The sequence below is a fragment of the Ranitomeya variabilis genome, chromosome 3, assembly GCF_051348905.1.
Source record: "Ranitomeya variabilis isolate aRanVar5 chromosome 3, aRanVar5.hap1, whole genome shotgun sequence".
Lineage (NCBI taxonomy): Eukaryota > Metazoa > Chordata > Amphibia > Anura > Dendrobatidae > Ranitomeya > Ranitomeya variabilis.
This window is the reverse complement of record NC_135234.1, coordinates 427,429,337-427,452,511: the sequence shown is the minus strand read 5'-3', so window position 1 is coordinate 427,452,511 and position 23,175 is coordinate 427,429,337. Positions and strand designations below refer to the sequence as shown.

The following is a 23,175-nucleotide window of genomic DNA, read 5'->3' as shown; positions in this document are numbered from 1 at the left end:
GAGAGTGATGTGTTATCAGGACATGTTGAGAGTTGTCGTTTAATAACACTTGGTGAGCTGCAGGTTACTGATCCCTGTAGTATACAGATGCTATTAGATGTAACAACTTCTCTGTATGAGAATAAAATGTAAAAAAATAAAATAAAAAAAATACAAATCAGCGTTAAACATTTTTACAATCCAATCTTTCATTTAAACAGCAATATTGATAGATGAATAATAAAACATGACACATTTCCATGAGGTCTGTGCATGCCCAGTACACAGAGACCAGAGCTTCTACTCCAGTATATTTACCAGTGCACAGATAAGCTGCTATATACGGTAGCTCAGTCAGCCAATCAGACAAGCTCTGGGGGTATATAAGAAAGCTGTTCCTCCAGTCAGTCGTAGCACATCACACTCAGCACATCACACTGTCTGCAACTTTGGTAAGGAATGTCCTTTCTTACTGTGTATTCTTCTACTAATACAAAGGGTTACGTACATTATTCATGAGCTACATTAAGACTCCAGAACCAAATCTTATCCTTGTTTTCCACCTATTATTCATTTAACCTCTATACTTTATACCCAGACTCAGCTAGCATGGATTTAACCATGTGTTTCGAGGAGTACATACCCTGCACACGCATTGTCTTCATTAATAATATGCATTTAACCCTTGTTGTTCTCTTTTCAATGTTTTCTAAGACTTGCTTTACCATGAGATATTATTCTGCAGTATCATAAATTACACTGCTCACGTGTTCTTTAGAATATTCCTCCATATATTTAGGATTTGGACCAGAATGATTATGCTCGTGTATCAATATTTAAATTAATATAGATTTTCTTTCTATTTACTTGACATATTATATATGTATTGTAACCAAATCTTTTTTATTTTCTTCCTAAGGCCATTACCAAGGATTTGGACAGAACCGAAGTGTTGGTCGTGGCAATTCTACCTTAATTCTAAAATGCTGCTGAAACAATCAAAGAAGTAGCATGGTATTTGGAGTGTTGTGATTTCCTTACCTAATCTACAAGTGACTCCAATCCAGTGAGAGTCACTGCAGTCATGACATCAGCAGGTGCGGAGTAGGATGGCATCCCAAGTCTGAGGGATATTACAGGAGCCAGTGGCAGCAGGTTATTGGTGGAGTTCTCACACAAACTTGGCCACTTCAGGACCAGCAAGTGGAGCTCTATTACATGGTGATGGGAGTCTTGCCTGGATGTGGTCACTGGGATTATACTTCTTTCTTTTGAACACTACCTTTCTCCCTGGCCACCAAGTTTGTAGTCAGTGGGAGTAAAAGTTTGGTGGATCTGTGAAGGTTCCTGATTCAGCCTTTTAAAGGAATATATGCATTCTTCTTGTACAAATTTCATAACCCTTCGTTCCTCACAGTCAGATCTTTCATAAACAATATTGACAGAGGCACAGGGTGGTTTAACGTGGTTTTGGGAAGGTGACTTCTTTCTGGTTACCCTGGATGATACACCTAAATTAGCAAGCACCACCAGTACCTCGGCTTCTTGTGCATTTATGTGGAGAAAAAAAGCAGTCACACCCCTGAGGAGCATGTAGGGGAGTGGTGTTATTGCACAAACTGAGCTATGCATTGATAAGGTAGGATCCTTCTCATTTTTGCTAAAGAAAAAGCCACAACTTATTAAATTAAGGCAATGCCATGTGAAGCTGGTGGCTTTTGATGTCTCTTAATGAACAATGAGCGGATAAAATTAGCAAATCTAAAGAGAAGCAAGCAGCTAGCTACAACAAGAAAGCTTGCCAGTGGAGCTGGACACTGCTTTTGTGGCTCCCTAGACCAAGGTGCCAGATCCTCACTATGACTGCCAGGAGAAGATGCCCAGGGCTGTTGTGGAGCTTCGCACACTACCAGAGCCACTATAACAACTGTTTCATCTACTGCTGCCTTCTGATTCTCATCACTGCCAAGGGTGAGTGACATCTAGCAGTACCAGTATTTACAAGCATATGCATGGCATGGAACTGTAAGCAAAGGGTAGGAAAATCAGATGTTTCTAGAAGATAGAATATTGTAAACATCTTCAATGTCAATGCGGAAAGTTCTTCAATTATTATGGCACATGTTGCCTGTGCTTGCCTTGCTGCCCTGGTTATGTACAAGTTCAATGATCATATGGTAAAATCTATTACATGGTACATTTCGAATAGGAATGTGTTTTCTGCATCCCCTGGCACTGAGTATTTGCTGTCACACTAAACTGTCTTGATGCTGGTTTGATGCTGGTTGTGGTCAATGTTTTAGAGAAGCTGATGGTCTTCAGTGTTGTGTGCTAGGACGTGAGAGGCTAAAACATGAGCAACTAGCACATGTTCTCTTAAGCTTGCGATTATGGTAATGGGAGGGAGCTAACATGTTATGGCAAAGGAACTGAAGTGGGTTATGAGATGCCACCTACATGACATTTCTCTTGTTGTGTCAGAAACTCTTCCATGCCTTAAAGTTAATAGATCATCTAAAGCATTGCAATATCATGGGGCATCATGTGAAAGATGTAAACGTGCATTGCAAATTCAGTAGATGGGTCTCAATGTAGAGATTGGTGCACTATTGAGCTTTGTCTGTTCCCATCCCCACTGCCTGCTAATGTTGTTTAAGGGAGCGGAGCATGTGTAGCATTGCATACTAATGGAATAGTAAAGAGTTAATGTGATTACAAGGTCCATTTGTTGCATGATTGAAATGCAAAATGCCATACAGCTGGAAGGGTAGGTCAAACAGTCGGAGGGATGCAGAAATATAAAATGTATCCATTCTTACAGATAAAGATCCATTTGTACTTAAGTCCCTAAAGCAATTATAACCTTGTTCAGAATTTGGCCAGAGAATGGCAAGTGGGCAAGGCATTGTCTGCAAACAATAACTAGTCCTAGTGAAGACTAAGGGTAGGTGGATCTAAGTGCCTAGTTCTGAACAAATAGAGTATCAATACCGATGCGGCTCCATATGTCTATATATTTATTTACTTGCTTATTACATGTGGATGTGTGTCATTCTGCTGCAATGAGAATTTTTCGAGCGTCTAGACGGACCAAAAGCTGATTTATGTATGTATATCATCATACTGCTTAGAAAACGTAATTGATTTCTGAAAATGGTAATGGCAGTCCTTGCTCAACACAAAAATCAGAGACTTGCGTGTCGAGGTAGAATATTGACTCCCTAGGGAAAGGCGTCTCTACTGTATGTGATAAGAAGCACAGACATGATCACTTCTCTTTTTTTTTGCTGATAAAACAAAAAGTGCAATGAAAGGCCAACAAGTCTGCAAGAATGTTCCTCTGGGTTTTTAGAATAAGTATGCTTCTACTATTGCTGGAAAGAGCAGCTGCATTCCCACAGTTTGCTTCAATTGTTCATCTGTGTTATGCAGGGATCAGCATCCCAGTGCTGTATTCCCATCAATACTGCATTTCTTTACACCCTCTTTGGTCCATGTTGAATCGTTGGTTGTACACGGAGAATTTATCTGTATAGTATGCACCATATCACAAGAATATTATCGGCGGATCTAATATTGAAAGGTAGTGTTGTGTAATGTCACATACTCTTCCCAGTGATGCTAGACTTGTCATTGACGGTTGCATAGTGATCTGTTGTCTAGAAGTGTCATATGTCATACTGTAGAATATGACTAATTGTCTCACAATGAAAACAGTAGTTTCAAACTATTTTCAGATTTTGTAAAAGCAACAGAAGTACTACATGATCCTCAATACTCTAAATTGAGTGACTCTATCAGGTGTGTTGTATGAAGCAACCACTCATTAATTTAATACAAACGGCATATCTGGCATGATGACTGTAATACTAAAATATTGGAAATATCTGTATGTGCTAGTGATGACACAGACCTGGAACCTGCTCCTTTTAGGAACCTTATTCCTGGCTGAGATAATTAAATGCACTAGGTCTATCTGTATTGGAGAATCATTGGATATACATGTGATTAGCTGATAGGAAATTAATGCGAAAATGTGCATCATTACTGTATGTAGATGGAGAAATGGGATGTCTACATACAATCATATTGAGCATGTTCTTTGTTAGAGCTGGCTAGTGAATTTAGAGAAATATTCTGTTTTCTAGCATTTACCCAATACATGTGTTTTTAGATTTGCAGTATTATGTAATGTGTCTTGCAGTAAAAGGCAAGAGTCCTGAACTCGTTATAACCTATTTACTAAAGGATCAGCTTTTCCTCCACTGCAATAATATCGTTTGTCAATAGGGAGCATGCAGGAACTGTTTCCTTGATCCATTACTTTGCTTACATATAAAATATTACATTGTATATGTTTCTATTCAAATTTTCTTGTATACATTTCTATCCACATTTCTTTTATATTCCGTAACAATAGAGTTGCAACTTATCTTAATAGTTTCCCTAGTTATAAATACATAAAAAGCAGAAACACAAAACAGCTATTCATTAGTGCAGTGACATAGACAATGAATTGAGCAGAGGTTGAGCATGCGCACCTATGCTCTGTTCAAGAAAGAGCCTAAGTTCCAGAGATCCGGTCTTAGGATCCATTCTGGATCCAATGGACAGGGGACAACTTAAAATGTTGGAAATCACTCTGTTATTGTGATACTGCGACAGAGTGGGGTCAGACGATTACATCGGCTGGTGACGCATACACCTGCGGTAGTTAGAACGGTTTCACCGTCCAATTAGCAGTTCTGGCTTTCTTTACTCTGCTGCTACAAGAGTTAAACTGCTTTGTTGGACTCCTAGAGTTATCTGTCTTTATTGTATCAGCAGTTCTAAGTTTGTTACTCTCTCCAGGTTTAAGAACTCACCTCCTGACTTCCTTCCTTGCCAGTGAGTGTTTTACCACTTCCAGTCTTGGAGTTGAAAGAGAAATTCAATGTTATTAGCAAGTGTTTGGAGTGATTTTCAGGAGATTTCTGCATGGAGTTGGTTTGTGTGTTTTCCTCCGCATCCTCTCCCATTTGGTTTGTCCCTCCCCTGTTTCCCACTCGGTTGCTTTGTGAGTGTATTTGTACCAATGTAGTTTTGTTTTATCCCTGTCGGTTTACCCCTGTCTATCTGGTATATGTTATCCTATACACTTCTGTAACATACCTCCCTGGGTGAGGGAGGGAACAGATCAGTGTTCATATAGGAGCTAAGAAAGGTGCAAGACCCCAGTGTCTCCACCATCAGGAGTAATCTGTGGGACAGAGATGGCCTAGGATTCTCCTAGCTCGAGGGACAGGGTGGGTGCCCATTGTCCCTGGCAATAACGTGACAAACTTTTTAAGTAGCTTTGAAAACCCTAACATAGAATACAGTCAATGGTGGAAATATAGGTTTTTAACTGAGTTCACAGAATACAAACTAGTGATTATGGTTGCCATGTTTCTACAACATATTGAGAACATAAGAGAGCCATGCTAAAGGAATCTGTACTGCCGTACATGTAGTCCTTATAGTTTCTTGCTACTCCTGAGCAGTAGATATTTGTGCCTCCACGTGGCACTGTATTATTTGAATGTGCCGCTATTAAAATTAAAGTCATACAGAGGTACATTAAGGTCCCATAAACTTATGAGATCAAAATTACACAATAATACTACATATTTAGACCAAACATTAATAAGTGTATGATACTTCATTTTTTATGTGTATATATATATATACACTCACTGGCCACTTTATTAGGTACACCTGTCCAACTTCTTGTTAACACTTAATTTCTAATCAGCCAATCACATGGCGGCAACTCAGTGCATTTAGGCATGTAGACATGGTCAAGACAATCTCCTGCAGTTCAAACCGAGCATCAGTATGGGGAAGAAAGGTGATTTGAGTGCCTTTGAACGTGGCATGGTTGTTGGTGCCAGAAGGGCTGGTCTGAGTATTTCAGAAACTGCTGATCTACTGGGATTTTCACGCACAACCATCTCTAGGGTTTACAGAGAATGGTCCGAAGAAGAAAAAAAATCCAGTGAGCGGCAGTTCTGTGGGCAGAAATGCCTTGTTGATGCCAGAGGTCAGAGGAGAATGGGCAGACTGGTTCGAGCTGATAGAAAGGCAACAGTGACTCAAATCGCCACCCGTTACAACCAAGGTAGGCCTAAGAGCATCTCTGAACGCACAGTGCATCGAACTTTGAGGCAGATGGGCTACAGCAGCAGAAGACCACACCGGGTACCGCTCCTTTCAGCTAAGAACAGGAAACTGAGGCTACAATTTGTACAAGCTCATCGAAATTGGACAGTAGAAGATTGGAAAAACGTTGCTTGGTCTGATGAGTCTCGATTTCTGCTGCGACATTTGGATGGTAGGGTCAGAATTTGGTGTAAACAACATGAAAGCATGGATCCATCCTGCCTTGTATGGAGCATCTTTGGGATGTGCAGCCGACAAATCTGCGGCAACTGTGTGATGCCATCATGTCAATATGGACCAAAATCTCTGAGGAATGCTTCCAGCACCTTGTTGAATCTATGCCACGAAGAATTGAGGCAGTTCTGAAGGCAAAAGGGGGTCCAACCCGTTACTAGCATGGTGTACCTAATAAAGTGGCCGGTGAGTGTATATATATATATATATATATATATATATATATATATATATATATATGTTACAAATTGACTCCACTTTACAGTGGTTTTCTGGGCAAAGAGAATAAAAGTGTCAAGGAGGCTTGGAAAATAAGAAAATGAGATCTAGTCACCAGCACCCAGAGATGTATTCCAATAGGATCCTTTTACATAGTAATAATTGTGTAGGTATTTGTTGTAAAACAAAATGGGAATGGCTCATTTAGAGGTGCGTGCCTTATGTAACAAAGCATGGCTATCCAATATCGGGGCAGCAGAGGCTCTGCGTAATAGAACAAGGTCAATGGCTGAATGCATTGTCCTGAAACTCTGAGATGAAATAATTTTATCTTTTAATATAATTTAATTTTTTGTAGATGACTGCACTGTTGCAGAAGTTTGTGCTTCTTTTCCACCATTTATTAATGCAAAGAAACAAATGCCAGCATACCTCTTATAAAGTCTGTAACATCTGCATTTTTACTTACAGTGGCATCTTAATATGGCATATTATGTGATGCAGCTGCAGATGACCTCTAAAAAGAGGGCTAAATGGTCAAATGGTGGTTTGAACCATGGTAGCAAATTTCTATAGAAGCAATGCGTGACTGCTAGTGATGGGTGAACGCATGGATGTTCAGGTCTGGCAGGTTTGGCCAAATAGTTAAAAAAAAAAAGAAAAAAGGTCAGTACGGGTACCAGAACCTGGACCCCATTCAGATAAATGGGTGGGCCTGAACATCCATTGTTTGCCACACGGAAAACACAGGTTCTGATCAGTGGTAAGATCAAATGACAGCTTAATCCAGCAGCTGTGATTGGAGGTTAAAAGTTTACCTCCGGTCAAGGCGTTGGCTAATGGGGATACTACTGTCTACTGTGGCTAAAAACTACGACTAGTGTCGCTGATAACAGCGAAAGCAGGCAACAACTGATGGGAGTGTATATCAGCTGGCACCTGCACTATAAATAAATGTAAAAACAAAAATGGCATGGGTTCCCTTTTAGTTTTAATAACCAGCATGGAAAAAATCAGCTGTCAGTTTTATCATGGCTGGTTAACAAGAATAGAAGAGTCCCCACAACTTTATTTATATTGTTTAAATAAATAATGTAAAAAAAATGGTGGTGTGTCCCCCCATTTTTGACAACCAGCCAAGCTAAACCAGACAGCTGGGGCTGGCATTCTTAGGCAGGTAAGGGGCCATGGATATTGGCCCCACAGCCACCCCAGAAAAGGCATATTTATTAGAACAATCCTTGTGCTTTTCCTGGCTCTGCCCACTTGCTCTGTGGAGATAATATTTGCGGGATTGATGTCAGCTGTCTTGTGGCTCTCTAACATCAAGTCCACAAGTTAGTAATGGAGAGGAGTTTATAAGATGCCTATCCATTACTAACCCCATAGTCAGATTGTAAACAAACACACAGCCAGAATAAAGTCCTTTATTTAAAATAAAAATACACACCATTTTACTTTTATACTTAAAAATAAAAAACAAAGTTATATTTGCCTTACGCTCACTCCATTGAAGCCTTTGTCCCCTGTTAAAAAAAAATAAAAATAAGGTGGAGTCAATGAGTTTAGTGCTTCACCATGAGACATCTGACAGCGTGGGAGCCGCAGCACTCTGACCGGTGGTAATAATCATACCACCGATCAGAGCTGCAGATGACAGCATGGGAAACACCGAATGTTGGGGCTGCTGAACCTGAACAGTAACATGGACTTCGGGGTTTGGGTCCAAACAGTAGGTGTTCAGTATGGATCCCAAACTTTATTGTTCCTGTTCACTCATCTCTATTGACTGCTTCTGCATGATGGGGTGAGAAGCACCTTTATGAAATCACTTTCCCCTGTGTAATTATCAAGTTGTGACATCAAAATGCAGTGTTTATGCAAATACTTATTACAGAAAAATAGCTTATGAATCCTTAAATAGGTCTGTCTAAAACATAGTATAAGGCAAATGCCACACCAATGTATTAATGGGACTAAGTATGGACAATCGTCAACTTACAAAAGCAAAAAGAGGGGGAGGGAAAAAACGACGATCCAAAAGACCAAAAAGTATAGATAAAAAAATACCAACTTTATTGTACAAAATATATAGGAGATTTTGCAATGACCGTGAAACACATACATAAATGTTAAAACACTAAGGACAGGCAAGATCCAATAAGACCATGGGTAGGTAATAAGAATATTAAAGATACGTACAGAAGCACAAAGCAAATACTATTGTAAGATGAAGATATGATATCAAAATAACATTATAGTATATCATATATCAATAGAACTTGTGTCTATCAAATTGCAAAATTGCTGCCATCTGGTGCAGGTAAAACCTGCTCAGTGTAAGACATAATATATAAACAGCATGGAAATGGAAGCTATATCACATAGGGGAAAAGTGCCATAGTGCAAACAACAGACCATATGTCCAAAGTGAAGGCTAATTAGATAGACATATTAAATACAATACCTAATAGGTAGCACCGGTAGAGAACTAGGGGATCTGCTTGTCCGCCCCTGCGCACGTTTTGGATGGCACCTTCTTCAGGGGGCCAAATACTTATTACAGACTTGATATAGATATTTTTTGATTGGTAATAGGTTGAAGTCAGTTGTCTTTGTTTCACAACCCAAATACGGACCACGATGTCCAAACGCTTTGTGAGTTTTCAGACCTGAACTGACAGTCCCATTTATATCTAAGGCTTATAGTTTTAGTCAGGAAATGTGCAATCAGTCTGGGAATTGCAGTCCACATATATACCGTGATAAATGAATGTCAAAATCCAGTTAATTTTTTTTTTTTTGGTTTGTTTTCTTTAGTCATACCACCTATGAGTTCTTAATATTATGTAGTCTTTCATCACAATTAGCCAATATTTACAACACTTGGCACAGCATTTATGTCGCATAACCGGTTGGAGAGCAATATTTTCATCAGTGGTTCATTTCAGTTCCCATTTATCATATTATTTCATTAGAGTGCGCAGTTATTCATTTGCTTGTAAATGTATGCACTGCATTAAGGGACAGCATTCATTCATTGAATTAGATTGTATCTCTTACAGTATATAAGTACAGATCTATTGCCCTTTTTAATTATCTGTTCGCGGTTTAGATTTGTTAAAGAAACGTCATGTTAACAAAGCTTAATAATTTTACTGTAAAAGAATTCCTCAAATTTCCAATATATGTGGGCCACACATTCTAAGGCTGTCTAAAAACCTAAATGTAGTCTCGGCACACTGAAGACGCGCCAACTCCATCACAGTGGTGCACACTGTGTAATAGATTTAACTTCTCATCATTTTCAATTTGGTTCAATAAATTTTAAAACATCTTCATCAGTGTATGGAATATACACTGATGAAGATGTGTTTAATCATTTTTGCAATTATTTATTTTTCAGCTGCAATTTTGCAATTGTCTTTAACAATAAGATTCGTCAAAAGGTCTAGACATGAGGATTTTTAAGTGTTTCAATCCTTTAGGGTATTTTCCCACGGTCAGTAAACAATACGGGTTGGACGCTGTGTACATCTGCAGCGTCCAACCCGCAGCGGCCAGATGTTACAGCATAGTGGATGGGATTTGAAGAAATCCCATCTTTCCACTATGTGTGCACTGACGCCCGAGGCTTCCCGGCGAAGACGGACATGCGGCGCGTCTTTCCAGACCACAGCATATCAATTTGTCTTGTGGAGACTCTCAGTCTCTGCAAGATAAATGTCCCGGTACAATGTATTGGGTTCAGTGATTCTGCACGGTTCAATGAACACATGCGGAATCACCTGCGTTCAAAAGCCGGCAACGCTTTGGACTGAGCAGACATGTGCCACGTCCAAAGCGCTGCCGGTTCCTGACCATGGGAACATATCCTTAAACTCCCTGGTTCTTAGTCACAATTAGCAATAGAACCAGCTATGACTAGGAAAAGGGGAAGTTAAAGGTTCAAAACATTTAATAACCCCATGTCTTAGACCTTTTGCCTAAATGTTTTGTGGAATATACACTGATGAAGATGTTTTTAACAATTTTGGAATAAACATTGATTTTATCTACCCACGTGGGCTGCATCCCCTATCACCTTGGACCCTTCAGTGTGGGATTGACTATCCCAAGTGCTCCTGTCCACCATGTTTCTTGTGATATGAGGGTGAGCTGAATCATTTTCTCCTATTTTTGGATTTGATTTTCAATTGGTTGGTATTTTATAAGTTTTTTTTCATTTTGGGGAAGTACAGTCTGCCTAGCCTTGGTCTCATTTCTAGACACTTCTCAGAAGTGTCTAGTGAGGTCTTAAAACTTTAGTAAATATGTAATAAATATGGCAATTTGCATGTGCTGTAGTATACTGCCTCAATATTCACATATTCACAAGTAAGTTTACCACATTGTGGTTCAGTTCTTCTATACATCCATATTAGGCTAATTCTGTACTTCTCTACCTTTTTTTTTTAAATGTATTCAGATGTGTTTAAAAATGGAAAGCCACACCTATAATATGCAGGATATAGATAAAAAAAGCATAGTGCAAGGTGGGCCATGAAAAAATAACCTTTTTTTTCTTCTGTGGTTTATACAAGATAACAGAAGAAAGTCTTACTAAACCCGTGCAGGAGATGCTGAATGTCCAAATGGCTGCTGACCATAATATTCAGTAGGAAACTGTGATATGCCACAGTTTTCAGTTTATTCCCGTTCTTTAACTCTTGCACAACTAACAATCAGTATAGCTTTGTGTAAGTATGTTGTTCGGTTGTCGTGGTCCTGCTAGGGATAATTTTTTTGTGCTCATTTCCTTTGGTTTTCCACAATTCTCTCTTGGATACCTACAGCAGTGATATGTGTCTGATCATGAAGTTGTCTATATATAATTTTTTTTATAGTCTATATATAATTTTTTTTTATAACATCGACCACGATATTACTTCTTATTTCTGGAAACGAACTGTCTGGGGTTTTTTAACGTGTCTGCCTACATACACCTCCACTACCACAATTCTTTAACTCCATGCTTGACACCATAACATACAACACTACTGCCCTCTGCTGAATCCCTAGACCGGCAAGAAAGGATACGATGGACCTCATTTTATTTTTTAACATGTTAAAATGAAACCTGAGTTCTGTAAGACACTATTGGTAAATGAGTTACAGTACAAGCCATGTAAAGGAAACTGGGATCTGTATTTTTTTTACCCACCCTCTACATACAGTATGACTGTAATTATTAGATTTAGCCATCTGCTTTTACACCAATATGCTTGTTTTGACATGTGCATACAACTTATAATGTTTTCAGCTACAGAAGGGTTAACTGTTTACTAACAAAAAATCCCTCAACAATAAATTTCCCTTAACACCATTGACTCCATGGTGCTCTACACGAGATGTTTACAAGCATATACATGACAGCATGACACCCACCAGTGCTGTTACCCTCCGATATTGTATAAGAATTATTTAGAATTTGCCAAAGTCTACGAAAGCCAATGTTCTTATTTTTTGTCTCATTTGTAACCTCGCCTTGCATAGCGTATCTCATTGGAAAATGAGATTATGCTGTGTAAGGCTCTGCCTCGTTTATAAACAATTTTTCAATGTCGAAGCTCAATTTCATGCCCCAAGCCCCATATATTTTTTTTTTATTTGCTGTCCATAAACAGAATGTGTAGCAAGGAAGAAATATGTTCTCGCATTAAAATATTAACTGCTGATTTTTAGAAAATACAAAACAAAAATAAAGTAATTGATAACTCTTTATCACTATAGACAGCATAATGAAATTCAATTTGTATGTGCGTGCAAGTGTGTGATCATTCCAGTGTTCACTTCTTCATCTGGCAATAAGCAGGTCATTTGAGATTGGGGTATAAGAAGAATACAGTTTAAGAACCTCATGGCCTTTATCCATCAACTGAGGGTCGTATATACAACTTGCCTTGACAGTGACTTGTACCTGAATAGATATTTTTGTTATTTTTTTCTGCAGATGCTCTTAAAAGGCTTTTGAAGATTGACAGTTTAGATCAGCAGTATCTTCATGCCGCCGGTCCATACTATGTGCTTTCCCAGGCTGTTAGCAGATGTAGCTTTGCCTTGACAGCATGGCAGAATCACAAGAGGACTGAGACTGATCAGATGCAGCAATCCAGTCAGCTTCAGAGCGGCACAAGCAGGCTGTAATGCAGAGCCTGCTCGTGCCGCATGCTACTTGCCTCGGTAACTAGCTCCCTTTACGCTTTGGGCTCCTGTTATGATCCTAGTGGCAAGGATCGCAGGTCGGACTAGCTAAGTAACTGAACAGACTACTAGCTCTGGGGAAGTGGTAACTAGATTGACCGCAACCTGATCCTATCCGCAAACAACTATAGGCAGCCGTGGAACGTTACCTAAAAATCCTAGACATCATGTCACGGCCTGAGAAACTGACTATTCCTGGAGGGAAAGTAAGTCCTCACTTGCCTCAGTGGAATGACCCCAAAGATATAGAATAGCCCCCCACAAATATTAACGGTGAGTTAAGGGGAAAGCACAAACGCAGAGATGAAATCAGATTTAGCAAATGAGGCCCGCTAATACTAGATAGCAGAAAATAGGAAGGAAACTGTGCGGTCAATAAAAAACCCTATTCAAAATATCCACGCAGAGATTGCTCGAGCCCCCACACCAACTAACGGTGCGGGGGAAGCAACTCCGTACCCCAGAGCTTACCAGCAAAAAGAAATCACATGTTAGCAAGCTGGACTAGACTCATCATACACAGAAATCATATTGCAGGCAGATGAGCAAAAAATATTCAAACAGAACTTAGCTTATCCTGAAGAGGCAGAAAACGAGATAATCAGGAGTAATCAGAATAGCACTGAATACATTGACAGCCGGCAACAAGTGGAAGTGAAGCAGAGCTAAATAGGAGCCTCCCTGGTGAATAACAAGGCAGCTGATACAGCAGACCCGCAGGATAATAAACCAAACCACCAGGGGGAGCCAAAAAACCAAAGTCAAACAATACCATCTGTGACCACAAGAGGGAGCCTGAAAACGGAGTTCACAACAGGCTCCCTTCTGTGTCTGGACCTTTTGACCATTGTTGTATGTGAAAGGGGCTGGCTGAATGGCTTAGCTACATAAATAAGGTGGTCTCATTCTGTCTTTGAATCATATACCACTTATGATGGACAATGTACATGGCAGCCTAGCCCAGTTTTGTAACTAAACCAGCACCTTCTTTGTCTCTTAATCAGCTTTTATAAGTCAATGCTACTTAAAAGCCTATACCTATTGACTTCTTCCTATCTCTGCCTCTCAATACTTAGTCTGTAACATTAAAGGGAAATTGTCAGCATGAGCAACCCTGCTAAGCTACCATTTATTTATTTTACTCACATATATAGCACCATTAATTCCACAGCGCTTTCCAGACATTATTGCCACTCTCTCCATTGGGGCTCACAATCTAGATTCCCTATCAGTATATCTTTAGGCTGTGCGCACATGTTCAGGATTTTTTGTGGTTTTTTTGTGTTTTTTTCGCTATAAAAACGCGATAAAAATGCATAAAAAATGCATACATATGCATTCCATCAATTATAATGCATTCTGCAATTTTTGTGCACATGATGAGTTTTTTTCCGCAAAAAAAAAATGCATCACGGTAAAAAATGCAGCATGTCCATTAATTTTGTGGATTTTTTGCGTTTTTCCCGCTATTTAATGCATTGGGAAGCTCTGGAAAAAACGCGGAAAAAAACGCACAACAAACGAGTCAAAAACGCGCAAAAACATGAGAAAAACAACGCATGCAGATTTCTTGCAGAAAATGTCCGGTTTTGTTCAGGAAATTTCTGCAAGAAATCCTGACATGTGCACATAGCCTTACAGTGAGGGAGGAAACCAGAGAATCTGGAGAAAACCCACGCAAACACGGGGACAACATACAAACTCCTTGCAGATGTTGTCCTCAATGGAGTTTGAACCTTGGACTCAAGTGCTGCAAGGCTGCAGTGCTAACCACTGAGCCACCGTGCTGCCTAGAACTCCATATTTTTGTTATATGTAAATGAGCTGATCAGGACTTTGGGCTGGACACTGATCTCCCTGAGAAACTGCCTTCAGAATGTATTTTATCTGAAAGGAGAAGTAACCGGTGTGATATGTAATGCTTACCAGCGTTATATGTAATGGTTACCAGTGTGACGTGTAATGGCCGCTCCCTGCTCTCCTGATCTCACTGCAGAGCTGTGTGTGATTATAACTGACACATCTGCAGGTTCCTCTCAGCTTCAGCTTCTATCTCTCCATATGTTTGCAATACAGCAGAGCTAGAACTACTAACGTGTTTGTTATGAAACAAAGTTCAGTTCTACTGTTCTGTTTGTTACATGTCTCCCACTGAAAACTCCTTTTATTTAAAATAAACTCTAGAGGCAGATTCTCATGCAGATCAGTGTCCGGCCATTGCCCTGAAAAGCTCATTTACATATAAGAAAAATGTGGATTTCTCAGAAATAAAAGATTAGATTACAGATACTGTATCAAAGTATAATATTATTCAGCTTACTATGATCTACATGCCCATATAGATGACTTAGAAGGGCTGATCCTACTGACAAATTCCCTTTATTCCTTTTATAACTTGTACTTTGTGTCATGTATTGCTTTCTATGGATTTTTTTTGTGAATGTTTTCTATATACAGCAGTTTTTTCCAGATACTCCGTAAAAAAAAGAGTAAGCATTAAACAGGCTTATTCTATGTAGAAAGTCTCTTGTGAGCAAGTTACTGTGACCATATAGCGCTATGTACTGACATTGTGATTACTTAGAGTAAAACACAGTATGTTACATTAATTGTCCTTGCAGTTCCTGCATTGGAGTTGAGGTCAGGTAAAGCTAGTTTTAGAGGGACACGGGTAACATCACCCCAAAATGCAACTTCTCAAAAAGGAAATGATTGGGAGTTTTATCTTGCCCAATTTCCATGATATATTCCTATTGTGGGAATAAGATAGAAGCTTTGTATAACATTAACTTGAGCTGAGCCTGGGGCTTTGTACAAGGTTTGCATAGCAAAGTGCTGTGGCTTTTACAGAAGTCAATGCTCCTCAGATGGCTTACAAAGCATTTAGCATTCTCTTTTTGTCAGATTCATGCAGAATCCAACAGGTAATGATGCTGTGCTATGGAGGAATGATCTAAAACATTTAATCTAGGCCCACATAGAAGTGGCACATGATGTGCTTACAGCTCTGTAGAATAGAAATGTGAGGACCCTCTTTTGCCACTGTGAGAGATGACTGACATCCCCTGAAACTGTTGCTGTTGAAATGTTATCATTGTAATATGCCGTACTAATGTATTTCTATATGTGATGCTTGATCCATTTGGTTATTGCATTATTACTCTTTTCAAATGTAATGTTATTGGGGAAAAGTAAAACTAACATTGCAGGTACAGGGTAAACAAAGAGTTAACAGTTAGCCAGTCTTGCTGTGGGGAGCAGATCTTGGAAGTAAGAGGAGGGCTACTAAATGGTTATAGGGAGCTATTAGTTACTGTAAGAACACAAAGGAAGACAGACTTGTAGTTGCAGTAAGGAGTGTGTGAAGGTGAGAAGAACAGAGATAGCAAGACTCGAACTGGATCCATTGGCAGAGTAAAATAGCTGAAGCGTCCTGAACTCTGTGGTGAAGTGGATTAGAGAGAGAAAGAGAGGTGAGCTACAGTGGATACAGCCAAGAGCCCAAAGGAGACAACACACGAGGTAAGGCTGAAGACGAGACAACTCGCAGTCCTGACATGGGGCAAGAGATCGCCGTTGAAGGTGTGGTCAGTGAAGGACGTATTCAAGTCAGGCACTGAAATGACATTTCCAAGGGAAGTGCCACCACATGTCACCGATACGTCTGTGTAAGACAGATGAAGATGTGGACACTAAGTTTTGTGACTGCTGTTCTTTGTACAAAAATATTTAGAATTGAGAGTCCTCGGTGGTTGATACCTTTTAATGGCTAACTGAAAAGATGGTAACAAATTGCGGTACAGATATGTTTTTTGGACATACATTGTACTAGTTTCATCAGCAAAGAATTCTTTATTTTTAAAGCATGGACTGCTTTCTTCCTTGTGATTGTGACAAACCGAGGGTATGCTGCCTGAATGGAGCACTGAATGCAATACTCAGGCACTCATAGGAACCCGTATCACTGGTGACTGGGGTTGCGGTGCTACACCTTGACCCTAAATCACCTTACGTTTTTTATGCACACCTCTACATTTAGAGTGTTGATGGACCGCCCCAAAATGTAAAATAAAATTAACTTAATAATTTATAAATTTTTCCAAAATTTACAGATCACTGATTTCATTCGCTGTCACGTGGCCCTGAAATTCGGAGCATTTCCTGTGACAAGATGTCTTCTTCCCAATTTTGTATGTTGGTGATGTGTATGAAGGGGTTCAGCTGCTTTCTAAGTTTATTAGCTAAACTAATCCCCTTTCTGGTTAGGATGATCTGGGATGTTCAAAAAATTAAAGTGTATTTAGTTTTTGATTTTGACATCACAAAACATGATATTTTTTGTGTGGGACAGCTCTTTTTAAAGGGGTTGTCCAGAAACAATAAAAAAGGTGCCAATCATGTAATCACATTGTATGGTATGGCGTTTTATCTTTGTTCACTAAAATAAATCCTAGATGCAATAACATGCCAGTGAATGGACAAGGTATGAAACTATTTGTAAAAGATAATAACCATGTATTCTTGATCCTGTGCATCCACAACTAGGCAGCCTTTGGAGTCAATGGACTCATTGATTACACTTCTATTCCTAAATATTCGGTCATATAGCGACGATTTATATCTACAAAATGTTTTCCATTGAGAAGAAATTGTAATGAGGTGGAAATAAAAGGAGAATTTTGGGCCTTTTTTTGCTTAATTAAAGAATACCATGGTAGACTTGTCCAGGGCTCGTAGCCGCTGCTTCTAATGATTTGATGCAAGAAGCTGATTATGCTCCATGCTGGGTATAGGAAGTAGTAGATTCTTTTTGTCTGATTCTTTTAAGTTATTCAGTTAATGCAGTTGCTGGCAGGGAGCGACCTGACTGGATACACAGAAGCGCTGCCTCTAGTCACCAATTGCTTTTCACTTGTGTCATGTTTTCATATCACCTTTGACAGTTTATGGCTCACTTAGTAAATATAAGTAAAATATAGTCAAATGCATCTGTGAGCTGGGTATAATCTTGTTTTTGTCTTTTTTTTTTCTCTTTTTTATAGCTCCACTTTGCTTGGTTTAAAGTTGATCTTTTGATTTGATTTCGCCCCAGGGTTTAGATGTCACACATAACCATGACACGAGCAGATTGGGAATGTTATTTATTAGCATTTTAGAATTTATTTAGCTACAATGCTGACATTGTTCACAAGGCTGTTTTGAATTTACATAGTAAAGGCAATAAATTGCTGGGATGGATGAATAACTCTAGTCAGGTGGGCATACTAGATGAATAAGAGAGCTTGCAGTAGAGGAATAGTTTACAGCCTATGTAAATGGAACACTCTTGATGTCATTGTGGGCCAAAACATCCCTAGTGATATAACAAAACAGCATCTTAGTGTAATTTTAACTATAATATCAGAAACTTTATTTACAGCGGTCAAGCCTTGAACAGCTGGGTTAATGAAATGTCATGTTGTGTTTTCTTTTTCATTCTCTTTAGTTTCCATTGGAACTGTGGTATAAGCATTCAATTCTGCAGTGAAATCCACGGATGACGGAAGCTAGCATCCAAGGATTGTCTTATGTTAGAAATGGCTGCTGCACTCCATGCCTCTGCTTTTATACAGGCTATGTTAATAACTTCTGGTTTGTGCTATAGTATATGATGTGATTCCTGCAGGGCATTATGGGGAAATCTTCCCAATCAAGCAAGAGGGCATATGAGCTTTCTCTGGCTTGTGTAAAAATAACAGCGGGCATGTATTTTGGTGAATTGCAAAGTGTTCTAGTTTACTGCATACAGTGAATTTTCTAAAATTTGACAAGAATTTGATTCACTTTAAATCAGTTTGCTCATCTTTAACTGCTATTCTTAACAAATTGCTCATAGAAATGCATGCTAAGTTTGGCCAATTGTGGGGAGAAGGAAGTAAGCAGGTGTTAGCTACTTCTGGTGGTGGTTTATCTCTCATGAGAAAAGAGAACTATGCATGCTGATCCTATGCAATTCATTTTTTTTCTAACACAGGTCAAACAAATGTTGGCCAAACATGTCATGGCTTTGGATGGTTGGAGCCTACAAACTTGATGCGTTGTCAAAGATCATTGTAATGTGTGTGGCAGGGCCGGACTGGCCATCTGACAATTCTGGCAAATGCCAGAAGGGCCTGTCTGGTCGTGGGCCGCCTTGTCTGCTATGTTTTTCACATAGTTGGTGTTCTGAAGACACCCATACTGTTAATAGGTATCATTAAGAATATTGGTCTTGTAGTAAATCTTGCTTTCCTCCATGCAGGGTAATATTAGTAATATATCCCATCTGGTGCTTGGGGACGGGGACAGCATGGGCCTGTGTGATTTCAAATGCCAGGATTGAATTTCAGCCCCGCTCCGTACCTGGTGTGTGGCCACCTTTACTGACACTGCATCTTTTAATATCCTTGGCTTCTTTTTTCCTAAGTTTAGCATCTGCTTTTTTAGTATCTTTTGTACACCATTCTTAAAGTATCTCCAGCCAACACTAGAAAACTTGACTGTATTACTGAATTGTAGCGACTCAACTTTCCCCTGGAACTGATAGTATTTTCGGCTATTCTATCAATTGTGTTTTGTATTTTGAAGTTAATATATATCTCTTAGTCAAAGGTTTTTGATTGCAGGTAAACCTTCTGGATTTTGTAAATATAATATTGGTCTGCAAGTTTAATTTTTTTTTTGGATCACTTAAAATGTGTTGTCATTGTGTCGTCTGTGAAATCGACACAGTGTGTGATGCTGCATAGTAGCTCAACACTATATTCTCCTCCTATAAGTTATTATTTTTAAACTTCTCAACCAAAAAATGTGCATGCTTTAAAAGTAGTGGTGCGTGTGTGGCTGTACAGTATGAACATATAGGTTTTATGGACAGGGAAAATATGACATAAATCTTGAGTACAGTTGTGTGCATAAAGTCCCCTACAGTTTCTCTAGCTAAAATATAGCTTTTCCCCTAACACCATGCTAAATCCTTGCCTTCCCAATGCATATTTTTGTCACAATTTCACAAAAAACACGATAAGACTGTTTTGTTTAGTTTTCCCAGAAAAATGTTGAAGCCTCTGCCTCACAAATCAAAGCGGTAAATTGATTTACATGTCTAAGCAAGTGTTTTGCGATATGCAAATACATCATCCTCAAAATGTTTTAGTGTAGTAGCATAAAAGCATATGCTTCTTTTTCTTTTCTAAATGTGTGATTGACAGTGACCAGAAATTTAGAGCAGACCACTTGCATTTTCGTAAGTTTGCTTTTTATTATTTGTTTTTCACACTTTGTTTTTTAAAGTAAATTATTATGTTATAATGTATACTTTTCTATGTGAAAAAGAAACTGTCAGCTGGATTTCATACCTCAAGCTACTTATAAGTGCAGCCAATTTATAAGTCCATCAGTAAGTACATAGCCAGTCCATTCCTCCATTCCTGAAAAATCGGCAATTGAATTGATAAGCAAATGATGCTGTAGATCTGAAGCCTTTGTCACCCCAGCTCTTTTCCCCACCTAGCACCGCCTCCTTCTGCCTGACTGATGGTTCTTTTACCTGATGTCACACAGCATAAAAGCTAAGGAGCAGTCAGTCAAGCAGGAGGAGTCTGCGCTAGCTTGGGAATACAGCTGGAGTGGCAAAGCTTCAGATCTACAGCCTCATTTGTGTATGAAGTCAAACGCTGATTTATCAGTATTAGAGGAATGGACTGGTCACGTAAAGGTATTTCTGGACTTGTCTTTAAAAGAACTACATGCTCATATAAATAGTGTAGAGGTGAAATTCAGCTGACGGATTCCTTTTAAATGCATGATGCTTGTTTTCACTTTCAAAAGCATCTTTTACCTGTGAGAATCAAATTGTAGACCTGCTTATTTTTGACTTTCCATCAGGTGTACTGTATAGCTTAGAAGTATGCCTCCATCACTTTTTATACATCACTCATTGATTCTTATTTGCAGCAAAATACATATTTTACTGCATTTATATGGATAAGAAATCACATCAGACTTTGCTTTTCTATGCTGTGCCGATGTATACCACTGCGGTGGACTCTTCTGGCATGAGCTGGTTGTATGGAGCCCTATAGATGCTTGGCCTGACAGAAACTTCTCTCTATATCTAAATACGTAGAAATATTTCACAATGTTTTTCCTCTGTTTATGTGTAGTAATTTGGCATTTCTGTGTTATCTTATTCTTCTACACACCTAACAGATGCTGTTTGACAACAATTAATAACCTCCATTACTGTGCCTGTAGGGGTTATAACCCGGCTATCCATATAAAGGAGAAATTTAACACTTTAAGACAATAGCTACCACTTCGCCTACGGTATGTGCTGGACTTTTACTAATGAATCATCAACATCAAGATAAATAATGATCTAATTCCTACTCCATAAAGTAGAGTGTTTGGAATTGTATGAGGGCAAAGAAACTCAGAATTTAAATTTTAGGCGATCTTGGATAAAGTTTTATCTTGTCAACCTCTTTCTTTATGAGGGGGGGGGGAGAGAGCTGAACTTTCATGCTGTAACTTCCAAAACCCTGAGTATCCTCTATAATGACAGCAAAGAAAATATAGTGTTGAAATGATGGCCATCAATGTAAAACAAGGACAGGCTAAGTCCAGCACAGCGGGAGAAGCTGATAATTAGCGTCTCTCTGCTCTCTTACAAAGGGACTGCTAAGCAAAGGAACCCATCTATGATGTATAATAATAGATAATTTATTGTATAATGTTTAATCTATCAGTCTACCATAAATGTGCCGCCCTTCAGTACTTATAACAAAAATATAAACATATTCTCTGATTTAATATAAATATGAATTTCTATATTATTGCTATATTTTTGTTTACTTTTTATTAAAGTGAAAATTGAATAATTAAATGTGTCCACATTTCTAATAAAGAATGTACTGTACAGTAATCACATAAATATGTTCCCCCCTCCCGCATCCGTTCATTATTTGCATCTCCAAGTAGCAAAGTCAAGATAAATAGTTGGAAATGTATGCAGAAATATATCTCATTCAGTGGACTATAATAGTGTCACAGTGAGCCCTACGTTCGTTCCTTTCTTCTCCAGTACTTTTCTCTACCTGATAATTGTACTATTTTTCCTAATAACACTGACTAGATCTATTCAAGGCTCAGGAAAAAGATATTTGAAATATTCTACTCCGAATACATTTTCAGCAGGTTAGCTACAGCCAAAACACTCAATTATACAGTTCCTGTTATCTATCATATTTGGATATCTCTAGTAGAGATTTATTTTTAAATTCAGCCTAATTGAATGAATTTCAATGAACTTTCTTAGTTACGGTGTTTGCTAGCATATTTAATAAGCTGTGTCTTATCGAAGTATGTGTCTGGAATCTCAACGAGATGTGCAAATAGTACTTGCAAATGATTTTATTTACGTTAGGAATATATTACTGTATCTCCATCTGGCTAGACTACTTTACAAGACCAGGTCAATGTTCTAATGGGTATTTACACCGGTGCAGCTTAAAGCTTTTGTAGCAATTTCTCAATCAACTGTATAATGGCTTATTCAGACATCCACGCAAATCAGTCCATGATTGGACCACAAGACATGGACTGGCTGCTAGTGATGCGCGAACGTGCTTGTTTAATGTGTTATCTTGGGCGTGCTCGAATAATATAGTCAAGTCCATGTGGCAACTTGCCAAACAAACAGGCAATCCCCAAATGTGTTTGAGCTGTCTACCGCCGCAGCCACAGGGACTCAAATATATATAATCTGATCACGCCCAAGATACTCGGATAACAATCAAGCATGCTCGGATAACACATTATCCAAGCACGTTCGTTCATCACTACTGGCCAATCCGAGCATGACAGCTTTATAGAAATAAATGGATGTCACGCTCAAGTCAGGAGAGTCAAAGCCAGTCAGTGCATTAGTGGCCCATACTCAGACTGATTGCCATGGACGTCTCAATGAGCCCTTATTTAGAGTGCTGTAGATCCCAAATGTGACTGAATGACCTTTTGCCAGAAGACAAACAATAGATGGGCCATCTGTGCTGCTGATGGAGATGCAAAAGAATGGTCCAGGATACAAAGTAGACTTGATGCGGTTTCATTATCAATGCATTTTTAAATCTTCAGTCTTCTTCTTAATAATTTTGACCTCCCGAATTTAAATCTGACAATGAAAATTTTTATCTGGCTCTTGCTTCTATGATATCAAAAAGTTTTCTTTTTACTGCTAAATATAATTAATGCATAAAAGTTTCAGTATTTTATTTCTGCAAATATATAGATGCAGAATAT

The 23,175-nt window shown here is 38.8% G+C and overlaps 1 protein-coding gene across 1 annotated transcript in view; it reads left to right on the top strand.

Annotated features, from left to right (window-relative positions):
* Window positions 1-389: 389 nt before the first annotated feature.
* The window catches only part of TMEM132E (transmembrane protein 132E), a 663,923-nt gene continuing 641,137 nt past the window's right edge, over window positions 390-23,175 (top strand). Inside the window, exons 1-2 of the mRNA XM_077296388.1 lie at window positions 390-431; window positions 899-1,950. Of these exons, the coding sequence (XP_077152503.1) occupies window positions 1,839-1,950 (112 nt within the window). The 5' untranslated portion in view covers window positions 390-431; window positions 899-1,838. The remainder of the gene's footprint in view (window positions 432-898; window positions 1,951-23,175) is intronic.